This window comes from Leptopilina boulardi, unplaced genomic scaffold (assembly GCF_019393585.1).
Source record: "Leptopilina boulardi isolate dan_hultmark-lab unplaced genomic scaffold, ZJU_Lbou_2.1 LbouV2_316, whole genome shotgun sequence".
NCBI lineage: Eukaryota > Metazoa > Arthropoda > Insecta > Hymenoptera > Figitidae > Leptopilina > Leptopilina boulardi.
This window is the reverse complement of record NW_026137881.1, coordinates 2800686-2821314: the sequence shown is the minus strand read 5'-3', so window position 1 is coordinate 2821314 and position 20629 is coordinate 2800686. Positions and strand designations below refer to the sequence as shown.

At 22.0% G+C, this 20629-nt stretch overlaps 3 protein-coding genes across 11 annotated transcripts in view; all 3 read right to left on the bottom strand.

The window, feature by feature from the left end:
* The window catches only part of LOC127283992 (putative ankyrin repeat protein RF_0381), a 316254-nt gene that overhangs the window by 155581 nt on the left and 140044 nt on the right, over positions 1 to 20629 (bottom strand). The window contains exon 1 of one of the 9 annotated variants that reach the window (XM_051309230.1): positions 2606 to 2752. The exons of 7 other annotated variants lie outside the window; for them this stretch is intronic. The gene's annotated coding sequence lies outside the window, so the exon portion shown is untranslated. Of the gene's footprint in view, positions 1 to 1972; positions 2135 to 2605; positions 2753 to 20629 lie in introns of those variants that run through there. One more of the 9 variants, XM_051309229.1, reaches the window with a different exon arrangement.
* Positions 4263 to 14892, bottom strand: LOC127283995 (F-box-like/WD repeat-containing protein TBL1XR1-B). Its single transcript, XM_051309239.1, has 6 exons — positions 14699 to 14892; positions 12543 to 12830; positions 9576 to 9922; positions 9146 to 9490; positions 7813 to 8181; positions 4263 to 4602 (listed from the first exon to the last, which is right to left on the bottom strand). Exons 1-6 carry the CDS (start codon positions 14754 to 14756, stop codon positions 4471 to 4473), a joined length of 1539 nt encoding a protein of 512 aa, XP_051165196.1. The 5' UTR covers positions 14757 to 14892; the 3' UTR covers positions 4263 to 4470.
* Positions 16290 to 20359, bottom strand: LOC127283996 (ras-related GTP-binding protein A). The gene is made up of 6 exons (XM_051309241.1): positions 20077 to 20359; positions 19821 to 19920; positions 17843 to 18227; positions 17177 to 17392; positions 16942 to 17057; positions 16290 to 16660 (listed from the first exon to the last, which is right to left on the bottom strand). Exons 1-6 carry the CDS (start codon positions 20086 to 20088, stop codon positions 16569 to 16571), a joined length of 921 nt encoding a protein of 306 aa, XP_051165198.1. The 5' UTR covers positions 20089 to 20359; the 3' UTR covers positions 16290 to 16568.

Below are 20629 nucleotides of genomic sequence, written 5' to 3'. Positions count from 1 at the left end.
ACGTTCAAAACTTTTGTCTCATAAAATAAAATTGTATAAAATAATTTTTATTTATATTAAAAAACTAAATATTTTACTGAAAAAAATTAACGCAATAAAATGCATTTTTTTTTACCAAAAAAAAATTGAAATAAAAACATTTGAACATATACACTGAAAAAAACAATTTATTTGATTTAAATAATCGGTTAATTATTATCAAATAAATATTTACTTGAAACAAATAATTTTTATTTTGAATTAAATAAACTGTATTTGAACCAATAATTTCTGTATTTGATATAAATAGCATTTAAGGACGATTTTCCAAGGAAATGCAGACCTCCAGAAAAAAATAATTAATTAACATTTAAATAATTAAAATAATATTATTAATTGTACTTTCTGAAAGAAAAAATATCAATTTTCAAGAAAAAAATTTAAAACTTAAAAAATTTATTTGTTTATACAATTTGCATAGGATAAAAATTTTCTGTCACATTGCTTTTACAGAATTTTTTAAAAATGATTAAATTTCAATGTAATATGGTTTATTTTCTTCAGAAAATGATTCTCTTCAACTTCACCGTAGGGATTTTTAAATAAGCAAGCCGTTTGGAAAATATGGCTATTTGTTTAAAAAAATCTAAATTTATATTTTAAACAAATAGCCATATTTTCCAAATGGCTTGCTTGTTTGAAAATCCCTACGGTGAAGTTGTAGAGAATCATTTTCTGAAGAAAATAAACCATATTACATTGAAATTTAATCATTTTTAAAAAATTCTGTAGAAGCAATGTGAGAGAAAATTTTTATCCTATACAAATTGTATAAACGAATAAACTTTTTAAGTTTTAAATTTTTTTCTTGAAAATTGATATTTTTTCTTTTAGAAAGTATAATTAATAATATTATTTTAATTATTTAAATGTTAATTAATCATTTTTTTCTGGAAGTCTACATTTCCGTGGATAAACGTCCTTAATTGATTCAAATAATAATTATTTGATACAAATAAATATTTATTTGATAATAGTCAACTAGCCGATTATTTAATCAAATAAATTTTTTTTGTTTCAGTGAAGATGAAAAAATGTTAGTTTTCAAAGATTAAACATTCTGGGCCCAAATTTTCATCTATTAGGAAAACACCTTAGCTTTCAATAAACAAAAAAAAAGAATCGTGTTCTTCAGATAAAAAAGTCAAATTTATTTTTCATTTTTATTATTTTTTGGTAGAAATTTTTATTTTCAAACATTTATTTTACTAATCGAAATAGCGTCAAAAAAACTATATTGAAATTAAAATTGAAAATTTTTTTTTATTTTATTATTAAAGAAAAAAACATTATATAAACGATAGCCCAAAAATTTCACCTTGTCCTTGACAGAAAATATTTGTACAAACGGAAAATTTTTTTTTAGAAAAAATTACCGTTTAATACAAATTAGCCAAATTTTAGCTCAATCAAAGGAAAAATTTTTTTTCAACTTTGAAATTTTTCATATGTATAGTATGTTGAGATTATAATTATATTGTAAAATTTTGAATTAAAAAAAAATAAAATAAAAAAATACTCCAATTAGAAAAACAAAGAAACATTAGATTTGCATGTAAAAAGAAATTACAATAAGTTATTTAAATAAATATTTTTTAATTTAATTCTATTTTTTAAGATTTTTTAATTAAAAAATGTATTTCCAATAAGTTAAATTTTCTGTTTAAACCCATAAACTTGGTGAAGTGAAAATTTTTACGAATAAATTTCGATTATTCATATAATATAGACAATATTTTTTTGCTCTATTTATATTACCAATTTCACTTTCAGTTTAATGTTAATTTACTCAAAAAATATATAATTCGGCATATCACAAATAATAATAATATAATATACATATAATATGAACATATATATATGAAACAATAAAATTAACAAAAAAATGCAACAATTTTTGGGGTTAGAATTAAGCGACTTGTTATTCACATACCTTGGAATATCCTTAATAGATCGAAAATTATTCATACAATTATAATTAGCAGCGAAATGTGAACTTATTTAAAACACAAATTAATATAAAAGTAAACTTTTTTTTAATGAATTATATAATCAAAATTGGGCAGTGAAAATTATTGCTAACATGTTCCGTGAAATGACGGCAAATGGCGGACTGGCGGTAACCGTCAGAAGGGATAGGTTCTCGCGTTGCGCAGAAGTATTATTTTCACCTCAGCCAATGAATCAAACAGAAAGTTTTGGTGGGAATTTTTAAATTCATAAAAAAATAAAAATGGGAACAAATTATTTATTTTTAGATAAATTAACATTAAAAAGACAGTTTTATGAAAAAATATATTTTAGGGTTATTATTTTATACGATTTCTTCAGTAAAATAAAAAATATGTACCAAATTGATCAAACGATTTTCTTATATAGTTTTCAGTGTTTAATAATAATAATTATTATTTTTTAACTTAGACAACTTATTGTGATATTAATTGTATGAATATTAGAAATAAAAAATATTGTGATTATATATCGTTAACATCGTTAATAATAAATTTGTACATGAAAACATGAAAATTTTAGGTTAGAATTTATTTCATTCATAAATATTACTTACCTGAAATAATGTTCAATTTAGTCAATATTTTTATTTATAAAACTACAATTAACAATAAAAAACTGAAGTTAATTAGAACACTGATTGAGACACAAATACACTTAATCACTTATTTAATATTTTATTACAATTAAAACTGTCAAAAGGAATGCAACAAGCAAAGAAAAAATATGAAGAGCTTTATATCGATAGTTGATTGATCAAAAATTTCGATTACTCAAACTTCACACCGTTCACTTCTTCAGCCAATAAAAAATCCACGGGCGAATATTTTGAACTCAAAAAAATAAACTTACAACACTAATTCGTACATTAAAAATATGAAAAACAAATAAATTCTCAATAAAACATTTAATCGGATTGTTTTATTGTCCCTTTATTTTCCGTAGGACAAAAAAATTATATATTCCGATATTTTCTTTTTAACTAACAAAATTAGTAGAAAACTAATTATTATTTTATTATAAATTAATTAAAATTAATAAATTAAAAAATTATAAATAAATAATATAATAATAAATTATATTTTATGTGAAAAAATCTAAATCTTTTAAACAAATTCAAAAATTTTAATTATTTATATATTATCAATGTTGAAAAATAAAAATCTAATATTAAAAATATTTAATTTTAAATAATTTACGAATTTTCAGAATTTTCCAAATTGATTTATATTTTATAAGCAAAAATATCTTTTATTATTTATATATTTTTCTTTTAGACAGTTAAAGTGAAAAATTATTTCGAAAAAAATGTAATTTTTAATTTTTTTTTTTTTTTTTAATGAAATTGATAAATTTACAATTATGAAGCTCTAAAGTCAGTGAACGTAGCACCAAATCGATTGAGATAATTTGATCACTCTCATTAGTCATTCCATTAGTGTTATAATCATTATTCAGCCGCGAATATGTGATCGAAATAGATTTCAAAATTCGTCATTAAACTTGCACAATCACAATAGAATTCTACAAAATCATATATCTATATATCTCGAAGTAAATAAGAAAAATAAATTAATTTATTCTTTAAAAATAAAATTAAATAATCTAATTTAGTACAAAATGAATCCAAAATACATTCAAAAAAAAAATATTATATATAATAATAAAAATTAATTTAAAAATTAAATTTTAGGTAAAAATCCTATTCATCTTTCATTAAAAAATTTTTATTAATCTAATATACCTTAATACTCAATTATTAAAAATTACAATGAATTACATATCTATTTTTTATAAAATATAAAACAAATATCCGATAATAAATGTAAAAAATTACCACAGTTTGAAAATCTCAGACATTATTATTTCTAATAATTTTCACAAGGTTCTTCTTATATTTTTACTGTAGCATTCAAACACAAATTATATGAGAAAAAAATTTCTCCTAATTTTCTTTTTTTTTTTGTCCCCCATCAAACAAAGTTTGTTATAAATTATTTTTTTTACCCCTTTTTTTCATCTATAATTAGTCCATTTCTTTTTTTTTAATTTTTTTTTTTAAATATTAATACAAATTGTTTTACAAATTTTTTTAGGCAATTGTGAGTCAAATTTGCCTTTGGCAATTTATAATATATAATTTGACCACATCAAAAAAATAAAGACAAAAAATAAAAATAAAACAGAAACAAAAATGAAAGTAAACACGTCAGTCAAAGTAAACCACTTTTGATAGGATGTACTCAATAAAAAATAGTGTTTTTTTCTTCAAGAAAGAAATCGTACAATATGTACAACTGGAGCATTAAATCTTGAAATAATATAGAATTTCATTGTATATTAATTGTATCTCACGAACTGAAATTAAAAAAAAAAAAAAAATTAATAACATGTTCAGCAAAATTAACCGGTCGATTGCAATCACAGTTTACGAAGATCAAGCACAAATACACTGCCATCACTTGCAGAAGCTCCAACTTTGTCACCACGACTATTCCAACATACTTCAAAAATGCCACCAGTTCCCTTATAACTGTGTACGAGTTGTCCGCTCTACAAATCATAAATTATGATAAATTCAATTCTTCTCATTACAATAATATAATAATAATATAATAATAATAATATTATTATAATTACTATATTATTGTTTTACTATTATTAATTAATTTAAATTAACTCCTTATTATTTGCATTCAATATTTGATCAATTAGACAATAATTTTATTCATTAAATAACTATAATATTATTTAAATCTATTTCTAACGAGGAAAAGTTTCCTTTAATTAGAAAATTATTTTTCATCGACAATTCATTTTAATATTAATAATATATAATTAATATAGATAATATCAAAATTAATATAAGAAATTTCCCTCATTTGTACATTTTTTCTATTCTTCAATAAAAGAGAAAAAAATTATTTATTTATTTATTGAAAAATATACGAACAAAGCCTATTATACCTAGCAATTAAGAAATTTTTTAAATTTAAAACTTACTGCAGTAAAATGTAATAATAATTATGAAATATTTTATTCCAACTTAAAAAAAATCTTTTTTAATCAAAATATTTTTTTTAATTTAAACAATACTTTTTTAAATAATTAAAATATTTTATTTGTATTGTTATCAAATTTTATAATTAAAGGTACATTTTTAAAAAATATATCATTTTTTTCAAATTTGACAAATATTTAAAAAATTCAACTTTAATTCAACTTTAATTCAATTTTCAACTTTAATTATAACATACATTAACAATAAAATTCAACTATTAAAATATACATTTTAATTAATAAATTTGTTTTAATCAATTTAGAACTGGTTGAAATTTGTATCACTTCGGAAATTAAAATTAAAATTTAGATATTAAATTCAAATTTGTATCGATTAAAATTTTAATCTAATATAATTTAATTAAACTGAATTTTGGTTTTGATTGAATTGATAGCTAATTACATTTAGAATGAATTTAAATTTAGATCAATGACAATTTTAATCAATAAATATTTCAACTAATTTAATTTTTAATTTATTGAAATTTGCTGTAAATAATTTTCAAATTGATGACAAATTTTTGATGATGATAAATTTAGGTCAATTGAATTATTTTGGAAAAAATGAAAATCTATAATTTTGTACCTTTTAAATTAATATAAACTCAGAAAAATGTTAACAAATTGATTTTTAAAAATAAATTATTTTTCAATTTTCACGCTTGTGAAGTTTACAACGATTATATGATCAACCACGGTGCGCCAGAAGGTGGTTTAAATAAAAATGAATTGGCACTTAAAAATTCTTTTTGATTATGATTCTTAGATGAATAACAAACATTTCTCAATAGTTTTTAAAATCAGTTTACGTGCCCGATTTAAATAAAATTGAGTTTTTATATAAAAACAGTGTTTTATGGGGAATCAGAATTTATTTAATCTAATAAATACTGTAATAAATGATAAAATAATTACTTATTTTCAATTTTACATATAAATAATTATATTGCTGTAGTGTTTGTGTCCAATTTTAAAAAATTAAATTATAATGTTAAAAGAACGATTTTAAGAGTCACAAAATTTATTTAAGAGAGTCGAATGGTCTCTGAAATTTTTTGGCAAGAAGAGACCTTTAATTATCGCTCTATAAAAACGGCACTAAACGTGAAAATGATAAACATTGATTTTAAAATACTTTCTTCTCGAAAGACGAACACTTTTTACAAAAGCAGCTAGAGATCCTTATCTTATATAAATTTCCTAAATCCTAAAGATTATACGAATCCATACAAAAAACACGATTGCAAAACGAAAAGTAATATAATGACAGGTACATTACCTCCTGTCGCCGTCAGATGGCAGCAGCATGCAGGGCGCACAAAGATTACTTTTCTACTTTTTGTTTTGCAACCATGTTTTTCTATGGATTCGTACAGTCTTTTGAATTTAGGAAATTTATAAGATGAGGATTTTGGCTGATTTTGTTAAAAGTGTTCGTGTTTCGAGAAAAAAGTATTTTAAAATCAATACTATTTCACGTTGAGAGCGATAATTAAAGCTCTCTTCTTGACAAAGAATTTCAGATACCGTTCGACACTCTTAATGCATAAATATAAAAACGAAACAAGAAAATAACTTCATTGTTAATAAATTTATATGAACCCAAATCTAAAACATCTATTATCTATACGCATATAAGTATACATTAAATAAATTCTGGTTCCTCATAAAACACTATTTTTAAATATTTAAAACTCAATTTATTTTAAATTGGGCACGTAAGCTGATTTTAAAACCTATTGAGAAAAGTTTTTTATTCATCTTAGAACCATAATCAAAAAGAATGTTTAAGTGCCAATTCATTTTTATTTAAACCTCCTTCTGCCGCACCGTGCAACGATTAAAGGTAAAAAATATATTTTTTCACGGAAAAAATAATAAAATTTTTTGCTTACTAATTTTTTTTTTTTAATTTGTTGATTAGAAAATATTGCAAAAATTTTTTCAGAAAAAAAATTGTAATAATTTTTATAGAGAAATAATAATAATAATTATTATTATTATTATCCAATTTTTTTGTGCATTAAGTTGTATTGGAATATTTTATTCCAACAATAAAAATTCTTTTTCCATCAAAATATTTTTCATGTGATATTTTTTGATTAAAAATGTAAAGAAATTAAATAAAAAATAAATATTAATAATAATAATGAAAATATGAAATAAGAATTTATAACTTGATAGTATTTTAAATAATAACAAAGAAATATATTATTATATATTATTATTATTAATATCTAATATTAATAATAATGAATAGTAATAACAATAAGAATAGTAATAAAATTTTGTTTCTTCCGTTATTGTAGAATAAATTTATTTTTTTCGATTATTAAAAGAGTAATAAATGAAAACACTATTTAACTTTTACAACATTTCGATGACGAGTTACAAATGTAAAAAATTATTTTAATCAATAATGAACCAGATAGATTTTATTTTGTTTTTAAATTTTTCGAAAAAATTTTTTTATTTGTAATTAAAAATTCTATTCTACATTAGTAAGATTTTAGTTTGTTAATTTTTCATCTTAAATAAAGAGGCCTAATGATATTGTCAAACGTTGCAAAAATGAAATAGTGTTTTTATTTACTACTCTTCTAATAAACGAAAAAAATAAATTTGTAATAAAAAAAAGTAATAACAATACAATAATAATAATAATAAATAGTCGGTTAATTTAATGAAGAAAAATGAACATACCTGCGTTGACCAAATGTGTACACATTTATCAAAGCTTCCACTGGCAAGAAATTTACCATCAGGACTGAAACCTACACTATATACTGGCTCGGTATGTTTTGTTAGTGTATGAGTGCACACGCCTTTTTCAACGTCCCACAATCTCACTGTTGAATCAAATGAAGCACTGGCTAATGTCAAATTCATATTTGGATTTCGAGTTCCTGGACCAGTTGGTGACCATTTAATTGTGTAAATTTCTTTACTGTGCGCCTGCAAATCATGTACCCAAGTGTCTTGCTTCATTGACCACACTTTCAAACTCATATCATCCGAACAACTGGCTAATAAATTTCCCTGCGGATCCCATTTGATTGCGTTCACTTCATTCTAGAGGCAGAGAGAGGAGAAAAGAAAAATTATTACAAATTCCATTTTTTTTAAAAAACTATTGAATTCTTAAATTAAAATATCAAAATTCTAGCGACATTTTTTTTTAATTTCATTTTTTATTATTTGATATTTAATAATTTAATTTTTTAATTATTTCAATTCCCCCTATAAAATTTGAATTTAGTTTCTTTTAATAAAAATTTCCTGAATATTTAGCGCGATTTTTTTTCCTTTTTAAATGTTTGAACTTTAATAAATAATTTTTTTTTAATATGGAAAATTATAAAAAAAATTTTATCTAAAACTAAGTTTTTTTAGAATTTGTTGAGGGGCGCATGATTATCCTATCAGAATCATTAATTAGAATTTTTATTTCAAAGTTTTTTTTATTAGAAATATAATTATTTTCTAGACGAATTTTCAAATTAAAATTTGACAGATTTTCTTTTTATACATGACTTTTGATAAGAAAAAGGAATTTTAATTTAAGCCAAATTTAATTTTTAAATCACAGAAATTTCAATTCATCGAAATTCAAAATTATATTCGAATTTTTAATTGATAGAATTCGGGCAAATTCGGTAGCTAAAAATTTTATGTAAAAATTCGTATAAAAAGAAAATCTATCAAATGCTAATTATAAAAATGAAAAATTGTCTAAAAAAATTATTTCTAATAAAATTATATAAAATAACAATTTTTATTAATAATTTTTAAGGGACATTCATGCGCCTCTTTGTTGATCAATAAAAATTGCAAAAAAATATAATTGAGACGAAAATTTATAAAATTTTCATTGAAAAAAATTTTTCTCTAAAAATTGCTGATTATAAACGTAAACTTCAGCATCGTATATTTTTCATTTTTGTTCAATTTTCCGGATTTCCCTGACAAAAAAAAAGATGTTTTTTCCCCCCTTAAATTGTGGCGACAAATATGTAAATAATTAAAAAAAACTTACAGTGTGGCCCTGAAAACTCTTGATTGGTTTATCGACATTCAACTTGCATACGTGAATACACTGATCGGTCGAGCAACTTGCAAACGATGTATTCGTTTGCCAATCGACATCAAGTGCAGGAGCACAATGAAAACTGAATTGTTGTGTACACTGTCCACTAGCAGCGTCCCAAATAATTGTCGTTTTATCAACGCCAGCACTTAAAATATAATTTCCCTTTTTATTCCATTTTAATGCAAAAATTGGTCCTTTATGTTGACCCAAAGTTGAAGCTAATCTACCATCTGTTGTCCAAATACGTGCATAACCATCATAACTACCCGTTGCCAAAAGGGTACCATCGCACTAGAAAAAAGAACAATTATTAAAAAGAAAAAATTCTATTTCTTTTTTTTTCTTTCTTTTTTATGAAAATAAATTTATCTCTTACATTCCAATCCAAACTCGTGACATCCTTATTGCTTGGAACTTCAGCGCCACCCTTTTGTATACAATGACGAAGAACAAGTTGATTAGGTGAAGTCGTATTATCCGACATGTCCCAAATTCGTGCCGTACTATCACCCGAGCCCGATGCCAATAAATCCATTGTTGGATTCCAAGCGCATATAAACACCTCGGATTCATGACCTCGTAATTTCATTGCTTTACTTGGTGGAATTTCCACTGCATTCACCGATGCTGCTGCACTTGCACCCTGTTGATGATCGTCCACTTCCATTTCTGATCTGTCAGCGGCACGATCGTTCGCGCCAACACCTTCGTTCGAGGTAACAACTGTCGATAAACATTTTTTTTTCTTTTATACAGAGAGTTTAATACAAATATTAAATTAATATTATTAATTAATATGATTAATACATATATACTATAAAATTATAATTATGAAATAAAAAAATATAATTTGACTTTCGTCGGAGAGCTGTTGTGGTCAAATTTTTAAAAAGTCTAGTTTTTAAATAATTATTGAACATTTTTAGGCCTCAGATCGACTTTAAGGTACAAAGAAAGTCGATTTTTTTTATTTTAAAAAAATTTAATTGGTTAATGAATATTTTACTTTAAACAACTAATGTTATTAGATATTAAATTCATTTTATTAATTCTGTAATGAGAATAATTCTATAAAAATATTATCAAAGAAAATTTATTTCGAATATTTCAGAATCGAACAAATTGTAAGACAAATTTTCAAAATTTTATTTAAGTAGGACAAATTTCTAAAAAAAAATTCTGAAATTTCCATTTTTATAATATTTTCAAGTCTGATTTAAGTGATTTATTAGAATTAAAAATTTTGTCATAGTTTTTAGTTTTAATGGTCAAAAAAATTTCAGGCAATACTTAATCAAGTTTTATAGATTTTTAAATAAAATTTTTTTTTAATTATTAATAATTTTGGAAGAGTTACAGTTGAAATTTTTAAAAAATAATTGAATTTCAAAAGATTTTGTTAATTTTCAGAGAATAATTGAGTTTTACAGAACTAAAAAATAATTTATTAAATAATTTTAAATAACATTTTTTAAAAGTAATTGAGTTTTCAAAGATTTATAATTTAGATTTTTAAAATTAATTAAACTTTAAGTAATTTTTAATTTAAAATTTTTTATGATTTCACTAAAAAATTTATTATAAATTTCAGACAAAAATACAATAATTTTAAAACTTTTTAAATAAAAAATGTTTCCAGATAGTTCAATTTTCGAAGAATATTATTAAAATCATTAAAAATAATTGAATTTCAGGAGAGTTTTAATTGAAATTATTAAATTTCAAAAAATATTAAATTGAAAATTTTAGAAAAAGTTAAATTTTAGAAGCTTTTAAATTGGAATTTTTGAAATTAATTTTCAGTCCATTTTTTCCAAAATTAACTTATTTTTCATTTTTAACACCTTTTACACATTCATTTTTTTTAAATTTAATTAATTAAAAAACAATGGACTTAATAATTTTTTTTAAACTTTTTGGGCATTGAAAACTACTTAAAAAATTGTTTAAAAAAACTATTGACAAATTAAAACCCATAAACTTAATGTTAAATTTATAATAGGTTCAGGTATATTATTTCCCAACAATAATAATAAAAAAGAAAAATTCAAGGAATAAAAGTGGTTGAAAATGAAAAAAAGGTTTAATTTTGAAAAAAATTCTATAAAATTGTACTTCAATTTTTTTCAAATTTATATAATATCAAAAAAATTATATCGTTCATTTGAACAATTTTTTCTCAGAGAATGTCTTGTATTTATTTTGAAATTTGAATTTTAAATATGAGTTGCATGGAAAAAAGGTAAAAATTAATTTGCATATATGTTATGTTAAACTTTTTGTGTTTAATGAATTTTAAAAATTTAGTTCAAAAAACGAATTTAAAGATTAAAGTGTAAGCTATTTTGTAAAATTGAAGTTAATTGTATTAAACAAAATTTTAAATTAATAGTCATATAGCAAAATTTAGTTTTACAAAACTAATTGAATTTTATCCTTTAAATTTGTTATTTGAACCAGATTTTAAAAATTAAATGAACATAAAACGTAACTCGTTCCCCAACGCCCAAATTTGTCATCAGGAAAAGGAAAATTTAATTTAAAATTTAAGTATTTACATTAATTTTTACCTAATATTTTGGTCTCTTTTTATTTTCTGTGTTTTTTATTAAATTTTTACACCTATCTAATTAATTTTTTTTCCGTGCAACTCATCTTTAAAATTTAAAAATTCAAAGGTAAATATAAAAAAATTTTCTTAAATAATTGTCAAAACTTAATTGTATCGATATAAAAAATTATTATTATTATTACGGATTATAAAATTTTTCTAAAAATAGACCACAACGATTTTAAATAAAATATAATTCATTGTACCTGTTTTAATTTTCTAAAAATATTATCCATCAGAAATGTAATTGTAAAAGAAAAAGTAAGTTTAATACAAAAAAAAATTTGTTTGCTTCAGTTCAATAGACGTATTTCCAAAAGAAAAACAATTCAAAACTCACTCTTGTTTTCTTTTTAAATTTCAAAAAAATGTAAATTTCTCATCTGAGAAAAGTTCATTTGGAAATTTTTTTAAAGGCAACAAAAGAGCACGAGTTTTAAAAACGAAAAACATCTAGAGACAATAGTCGCCTGTTAATTTTCCTGGTTGGATTAGGAGGTTCGAGAAAATTGACATTTCAAAAACCAGGGTGTTCCAGGAATAAATTAAAAATGTAACATTACGTTACATTTAATAATTTTTTTTAATTTATTAACTTTTCTAATTTATTAAATTCTTTTAATTTATTAGTTTTTTTTAAATTTATTATTTTTTTTTGATTAATTTAAAAAATTTTTAATTTTCTACTGAAATTTATTTATTTTTTTTTAAATTATAATTTGTTTACTATACCTTCCTCTCCATTTGTGTCTTGAACTTCCGTTTTTACTTGTTGCTTTTGTTGATTTTGTTGATTTTGCCGAGAGGCAACAACATCGGGCATAACTGCATCAATGAGTGATAAAGATTCGACCATTCTTTGAACTGTGCCATCTTCAGTGATTGATATTTCAGCCTCGGTGTATTGTAATCCTTTTTGAATAATGGATAACAATGCAGCTGGTGGCACAAGAGCTCCATTTATATTGCTTTGTGATATGTGAGACTCGATACCAAATACCCATGCTGAATGTTGGAATCCTGAAATCATATCAAAAAAGGTCATATTTAAAATTCCTCCAATAGTTAAGTATATAATTATTTATTTATTTCAACAGTGTACGAGCACTTAGTAATTGAGGAGCAAATTAACAAAACCTGATAAATTCATTTTTGAACCTTTTTTTTTTTTTAATTTTTATTAATAATATGTATGTTGCATTATGCATAGAAATTATGTTTGTAAAAAATTTTCAAAAATAAATTCATTAGGTTTTGAAAAATTGCACCTCAATTAAATATTTTAATTATTTATTTATTTACATAGACGAACAATGACCTTTCGTACAAATTTATTTATATTATAAAATATATCAAAAAAGAAAATGACTTAGCGAAACAATGACACATTATACCAAATATTTCATATAATAATAATAATAATAATTTTCTTAAAATCTCTGAAAAATTTTCATTAACAATTTCTAAATATTAATAAAAAAAATATTTTATTTGTTAAAATTAAAATTAATTAGCAGTTTTGTGTGAAAAATTTATAAATTTTATAATGGTGAAAAGAATTTTTAAAAAATTATTAAAATTCACAGGTATTTTTTAAAAAATAAAACATTTATGAATTGAGATTTATTATTGAACAAAGCGGCATTTGTTTTTATAAAATTTGACAATACACTGTAAAAAAAATTTTGTGTCGATTTACACGCCGAATGTAAAATAACTTATTCAACAATGTTAATTTATTATGCTTTGTAAATTTATAACGTTAAACATTTTAATTTTACATTGCTGAACGTTGTGAATTCACACGGTTGTGTAATTTTACAATGTTGGACATTGGAAAGTATGGCCATACATATGTGGCCATACTTTCCAATGTCCAACATTGTAAAATTACACAACCGTGTGAATTCACAACGTTCAGCAATGTAAAATTAAAATGTTTAACGTTATAAATTTACAAAGCATAATAAATTAACATTGTTGAATAAGTTATTTTACATTCGGCGTGTAAATCGACACAAATTTTTTTTTACAGTGTAGTAAAGAATTTGATAAAGTTAAGAAATTTTTCCTCCAAAACTTATGCTAATAAACATAACTAATTTGGATTTATTAAATAAAAGAAATATTTACTTTAAAAATTGTCTCACATTGTTAATTATTTATAAATCGTTTTGAAATAGAATGCCTAATTAGTAAATTTATTAAAATTAATCAAAAGTTTTTAAAATTATAAACGCATAAAATATAAATGTTTTCGAAAACCAATTAATTGAGGTTATATGTGAATCCATAATATCGCACAAATAATCATAATTTATCAGTCAAAGTAGAATACAATTTTTTTCTTTAAATAAAACTTCGACAATTGAACTTTAAATTGAATAAAACTTTAATTTTATTAAAGTACTTATACTTAACAATTGTTTTCTACTGTTTTTGTCGTAAAGAAGCGTCTAATTTTTAATCAAACATTGTTCAACTTTTTTTTTGCACAAATATAAATAATAATAATAATAATAATAATAAACATGAAAAAGGAAAATTAAAAAAACTAAAAATCCAATAACTATTATTAAGTAAACATCAAAATTGAACGAAAAAGAAACGAAAATAACAAAAAGCATCGTATAAAATAACGTTATCCAAATCCTCTAAAAGCGTCCAATTTGACATGTCCAAATTTTCAAAGATTTATTTACATAAAAAAAAATTGTTATTTTGTTGTTGTTAAAAGTATAAAAATTGTAAATTAAAAACAAAAAATAAATAAATCTACACAACAAATCGAAAATAGAATAAAATGTAATAGAAAACTTGAGAGAAACATATATAGATTTAGAGCTCAAATGAAGCTTTGAGGTTATTTTAGATTTGGAAAATCATACCAGATTCTTGTAGATAGCGATACACCAAAAAATTCACTTCGTCACTTGAGAAACTCATTGTTTCTGGTTTCTCTGTGAAATTTTCACAATTAAAATAACATTTATAACGTCCTGATTATTAAAATCAACAATATGAAAAAGAAATACAAGTTGGATGGGAATCCAAAACTACGCTAGTGGAAAATAGCGGAAATACTGAATTGACAAACTTGAAGTTTTTAGAGTCCGGAAACCGCCATTTTTATAGTAAAATTTTTAAATCGAAAAAATTCAAAATATTTAAATAAATAATTAAAATTAATTAATTAAAAAATTTTATATTTATAAATCTTTTTCTTTTTAAACATTAGACAATAAGTAGAAGCTTATTAGTTATTCATTAATCTATAATAGCAGTGCTGCCAATATACATTTTGGCGCTAAAATTTAAATCTCAAACCACAAAAAAAATTGTAAACAGAAATCAAATTTTTATTTATAGAAAAAAAAATGAAAATGTACAAATAAACATTCTATAGTGGAAAATTATAAAAATAAGATCGAGAATTAATGGTAAATATAGAAAAAAAATTTAATTTAAATAAAATATAGAAAAATATTCTTAAGCAATTAATATTTAAATTAAAACAATTAAAATTTAAAAATTAATTAAAATTCAACAAAATTTGTGCTGATGCAATTAATTTTTAAATAAACAAAATTTAATCTCAGGGAATCAATTTATTAGTACATTTAAAAAATACACTTCTATCTCGCAACGATCACGTGTGACAAAAAGTATCCAAAAATTCTTATAAACCATCAATCTTAACTTTATAAGTTATTTATAATTAAATTTTTAGCGCATAATTCTTTCGTTTAATTAATTTATTATGAGCAAAAATGGAATTATTTTATTGATACTTAAAGAGATTACAAGAAAGAATGACACGCTAAAAGTTCAGTTTCGAGAAAATACATTATACAAATGATACAATTTTTTTTTACTAATTTTAAATATATTCATCTACAAAAAAAAATAAAATAAAATAAAACTAAAAGTGACAAAAAAGAAAATAAATCAATTTTTTTTCTCTACATACATTTATGGAAAGTCTATTTATTTAAATGTGTATAAAACAATCATTCATAAAAATGAATTCGCACATGAAAAGGCAGTAGCCAAAGACTAGAACCTTTAAAATTGAAAAAAGTCTTCTATTTATAGTCAATTTACTGGAAAGTTGTTATTTTTTTTTTAATCTGATATTACTAATTATCGTAACTCAAATTAGTGTAACTTCATTTATAATAAATTAATGTATAATTTTTTTTAACTATATATCAACAAGAAATTATTGTTAATTTATTTTTAAATCAATTAACAAGAAATTATTGTTTTTTATTTTTAAACTAGTAATTATATTATTGTAAATTTATTTACTCTGGAAAATGTTTTTGCTATTAAAAAATTTCATCTGTTTTAGAAACAAGATTAATTTCTAGTAACATTTCCAAAAGGAAAATCTCTTGTCACGAATGCTCAAAACCTTAAAATCTAAAGCTAGTGGAACATCGCAATTTTTTTTAGTCATCTTATTTTATTAATTGCTTTTTTCTATTTTTTTTTTTTTTTTTTTAATGATATATACGCTGCTTTGCACTGAATGTTAAATAATTCACGACGCAAATTCCACATGTTCTGGGTTCTTTTCGCAATTTTTTTTTAAATTTTCTTTTTCCAAGCGCGGAGAATGAAAAGAAAAGAAAGAAAGTGAGATTGTGGATCAATTTGCGGTTACAATAGAAATTCTCAGTCCTTTGTTCTTGTGATTTAATGTCGATTTATTGTCGGGACCCGGGTGACAACGCGCCTGGGTCGAAGTGACTTCTATCTACTTAAGACTGAACTTTGACTCGCACGTTCCAACTTCTCAAAATGCTTCCTTGCATTCCTTATATTTATCAGTGTCGCTGCAGATGCTGCAATAATTCACAAATAATATTTAATATCATTAAAATAAAAATTCTTATAATTAAAAAAAAAATTTTAAATATCATTTTAATTTAAAAACTTTGCTTCAAACTTTTTTTTGTATTTTGTAAATAAGTTAATTTATTGTAAATTTATATTACAAATAATTTTACAATAAATTATAATTAATTATAAATAAATAATAAATTGTTTTTAAAGCTATTTTTAAATTAAAGGTAAAGTCAAATTAAATTATGAATAAAAAAAAAAAAAAATTAGTTATACGTACGAATCGCTGGATCGGACATTACGACCATAACGTAAGTATTCGATGTAAAAACGTCAATGAAAGCTGCAAAATTTGTGTTTCTTACTTCCATGCTTTGAAACTGTGCGGCCAATTTGCTGTAAATTGCATTTTTCCAGTTAAAATTCAACTTATTTTTCTTTTTAAATGGTAAATATAAAAATAATATTATAAATATGATAAATATTTAATTAATAATAATTCATTTAATAAATACCTGCAACTTAATTTAAATTGCTTTATTATATTAGAAACTTTTTCAAATCGATGCACGTCTCGATGAAATCTTCGCTGACAATGACTTATTACCAAAAAAGTGGCTCGTTCAAAAAGTAAAACTTCATCCGCATCGATAATATTTGCAAATTGATTAAGACTTTGTTCCAGTTCTTTTACATTTGGTATCAACATGTAAACAATGGAAGACCATGCCCTAAAAATTAGAAATTAAAAAATTAATATTCCTAAAAATAATACACAGAAAAAGAAATTTGTAAAAATCTACTATTATTCAATTAAATAATTGAAATTATCCTCAATTTTCACGCCAAATCAAATAATTTGATTAATAATTCATAATTTTCTTTTTTTAAAATCTTAATCAAAAATAAATTATTTATTTCAATTTTAAATGCTACTCGAATTAAAAAAGTTGATTAGTCGCATTTTTTGAAGTACAAAAGTATTTAAAAAACAAAGTAGAAAATATTCGAAAAAATCATTCACTTTGAACTTTGTAGACTTTTAAAAAAGTAAAAATAAAATTCTAGGTACATATATATATATTGTGAAAAATACTGAATAAATAAGTAAATAAATATTAAAATAACTAAATAAATAATAATAATAAAGGAAAAATTAATTATTATTTTTTTTTTCTTACCTGTAAAGGGTCTCATCCCATATGCTAGTTCTAAAACAAGTACATTCTAATGGTAAGCTCAGTCTCCTTAAATCTTCCTCACGTTCACGAAAAATTAAATCACGTTGATCGTCTTGAATTAAATCCATTTTGTGAACTAAACAAAATATTTTTGCCTCTGGACTATTTTGTAAAATTGCTTCGAGACAACTTTGATAATAATGCATATCTTTGTCCAATTCTCGTGATTCAACATCAAAAACATATATTAAAACTTCAACATTCCTAAAAATATTGTCTCGCTGTGAGGCAAAGTAATTCTCCATAAATGCTTCCTGACCACCGCAATCCCAAAGATTTAATACCAAATTCCCGAGAAATCGCACATGACTGTGCTCAACATCAACTGTAAATTGTATAAAAAAAAAAATTATTATTATTATTATTAAAGAAACAAAAATTATTAAAATATAATTTAGAATTTTATTATTTATTTACTCTATAACAAACAATCAGTGTCATTCTTTTTAAAATAGGTGCAAAAATTGAATTATTTAAAATAATTGGCAAAAATTAATAAAAATTTCGATAATTTAAAAATTGAATAATTTGAAACTTAAATCAATTAAAATTTTGATAAAATAAAATCAAGGTAAATTAAAATTTAAATCTATTAATATTTAGATACACTGAAAAAAAAGAATTTATTTGATTCAAATAATTGGTTACTTGACTATTATCAAATAAATATTTAATTGAACAAAATAATTTTTAATTGAATTAAATAAATTGTATTTGAATCAATAATTTCTGTATTTAAAACAAATATTATTAAATTGATTTAAATAAAAATTATTTAGTTCAAATAAATATTTATTTGATAAAAATTAAGTAACCAATTATTTACATCAAATAAATTTTATTTTTCAGTGTAGATTAAAATTTCGTTAATTTTAAATTTCGATGAATTAAATTTGGATTACATTAAAATTTTAATTGTATAAATTTTAGATCAATAAAAATTAAAACTGATAGAAAGGTGAATAACTTGATATTTGAATAAAAATTTAGGTTAAATTGAAATTTGAATCGAATAAAATTTATTTAAATTAAAATTTTTATTGTATTAAAATTTCAAGATTGAAGTTTGGAAAAAATGAATTTTGGATACAATTGAATTGATGATTAATTAGATATTAGAATGAATTTAAATTTAGAATTACAAAATTGTATTAAAATTTGTCTTTAATAATTTCTAAATCAATGAAATTTTTTTTTTTTTTTTGATGAATTAATATTTGTGTCAATTGAAATATTTATAAAAAAGATAAAAATCTGTAATTTTGTGTTCTATTAATTAATTAGAAGCTCAGGAATGTTAAACAAAAATTCCTTTTTAAACAAATAAATTATTTTTCCATAATTCTGAGCTTAAATCAATCTTATTATTTTCTAAATTTAATTATTTTTGAAATATATATTGCATCCGCAAATTAATGGAATAAAAAAAAATTTTAAAAACGTAACAAATTATCAAAATAATAGTGTTTTTGTTATTTAGTTTTTATTATAATTGATAAAATTTTCTATTTTCTTTTATTATTATTGTTAAGTACTTTGTGCCCAAAGAGCTTTGAGCTCATGAATCTAATAGGTAACTAAATAAATAAAATAGATGACAAAATTTTAAATAGGTGAAAAAAAGATGAATCTAATCTATGTTATAACTACAGAAAAATTTAAATAAAATTTCCAATGTTCATTTTTATTTAACGAAAAAAATAATAATGACAAAAAACGAAAATCAAATATAAAATTTTTTTTTTTTGACAGAAACCGACAAACTTTTACAAAAAAAATTTAATTCTCAATTAGAATCGTTTTTATTGGAACAGACTGTGTGTGGGATGTGCGTAATTAAATAACTTAAAAATTCCTCTCTTTCTGATAAGAAAATTAGATTCATGTATACATATATAGAATAGAAAAATAAACTTACTTGTGGCACCAAGACGACGAGTATCTCTTGCAATATAATTTGCGAAGATAATACTCCTCATACTCGTCTTCCCCGAGCCGCTTTTCCCCATTAAAAGTACCTGATAATATGAAACAATTGACAATCAAAACATAAACGGAGGCGTTTCCAACAATTGCGAACACATTGTTTATTTATTCATTAACAAAAAGAAAAAAACTCTCAATTATTGTATAAATACTTATTTCTTTAATAAAAAAACGACAATAATTCCTACCTTTTTCTTCATCTTGAAGATTTGTATTGTTTTGGTGAAAATTCACCAAAATTTTTGGAAATGACAAATGATTTTTTCTTTTTTTTTTTTTGACTTCACTATCACTTATATATGCGCGTCACTTCTTGAGGTTATTCAAATTCCATCATCTGACATATATATATGTATTCAAGGTTTCACTGTATTTGACAGTATTTTTATTGTTTTTTTTCTCCTATTTTACAATCCCTTTCAATTCTGCGTTCATTAACTTTTGTGTCTCAATGGAAATGACCAATTATTGTGACAGCTGATGGGAAAACTTTGAGGTTAGGTATAAAAAACATTTGCGTTTAATAAATTTAAAAAAATTAGATAAAAAAGAAAAAAGATAATTAAAGGAAAAACATTTCTTTGTATTTGAGAATAAATTAATTTTTTTATATATTTGTTTATTAAAATTTTTCTAGAAAGAAGGGTCACGTGACTCAACTTTCCCGAAAATTTTTGAATACTGCTTTTGTTAAATTTATTTGTATATAATTATTTATATTTTATTATATTATTATTTATC

Excerpts from the sequence above, each read along its gene's own strand:
- LOC127283995 (XM_051309239.1), bottom strand. The coding sequence starts at position 14,756 with ATGAGTTTCTCAAGTGACGAAGTGAATTTTTTGGTGTATCGCTATCTA. Across the intron at positions 12,831-14,698 it reads TCGCTATCTACAAGAATCTG|GATTCCAACATTCAGCATGG; the intron begins GTATGATTTTCC and ends ATATGATTTCAG. Across the intron at positions 9,491-9,575 it reads TCACGAGTTTGGATTGGAAT|TGCGATGGTACCCTTTTGGC; the intron begins GTAAGAGATAAA and ends TCTTTTTTCTAG.
- LOC127283996 (XM_051309241.1), bottom strand. Across the intron at positions 18,228-19,820 it reads TCGTCGTCTTGGTGCCACAA|TTGATGTTGAGCACAGTCAT; the intron begins GTAAGTTTATTT and ends TACAATTTACAG. Across the intron at positions 17,393-17,842 it reads TGGGATGAGACCCTTTACAG|GGCATGGTCTTCCATTGTTT; the intron begins GTAAGAAAAAAA and ends TCTAATTTTTAG.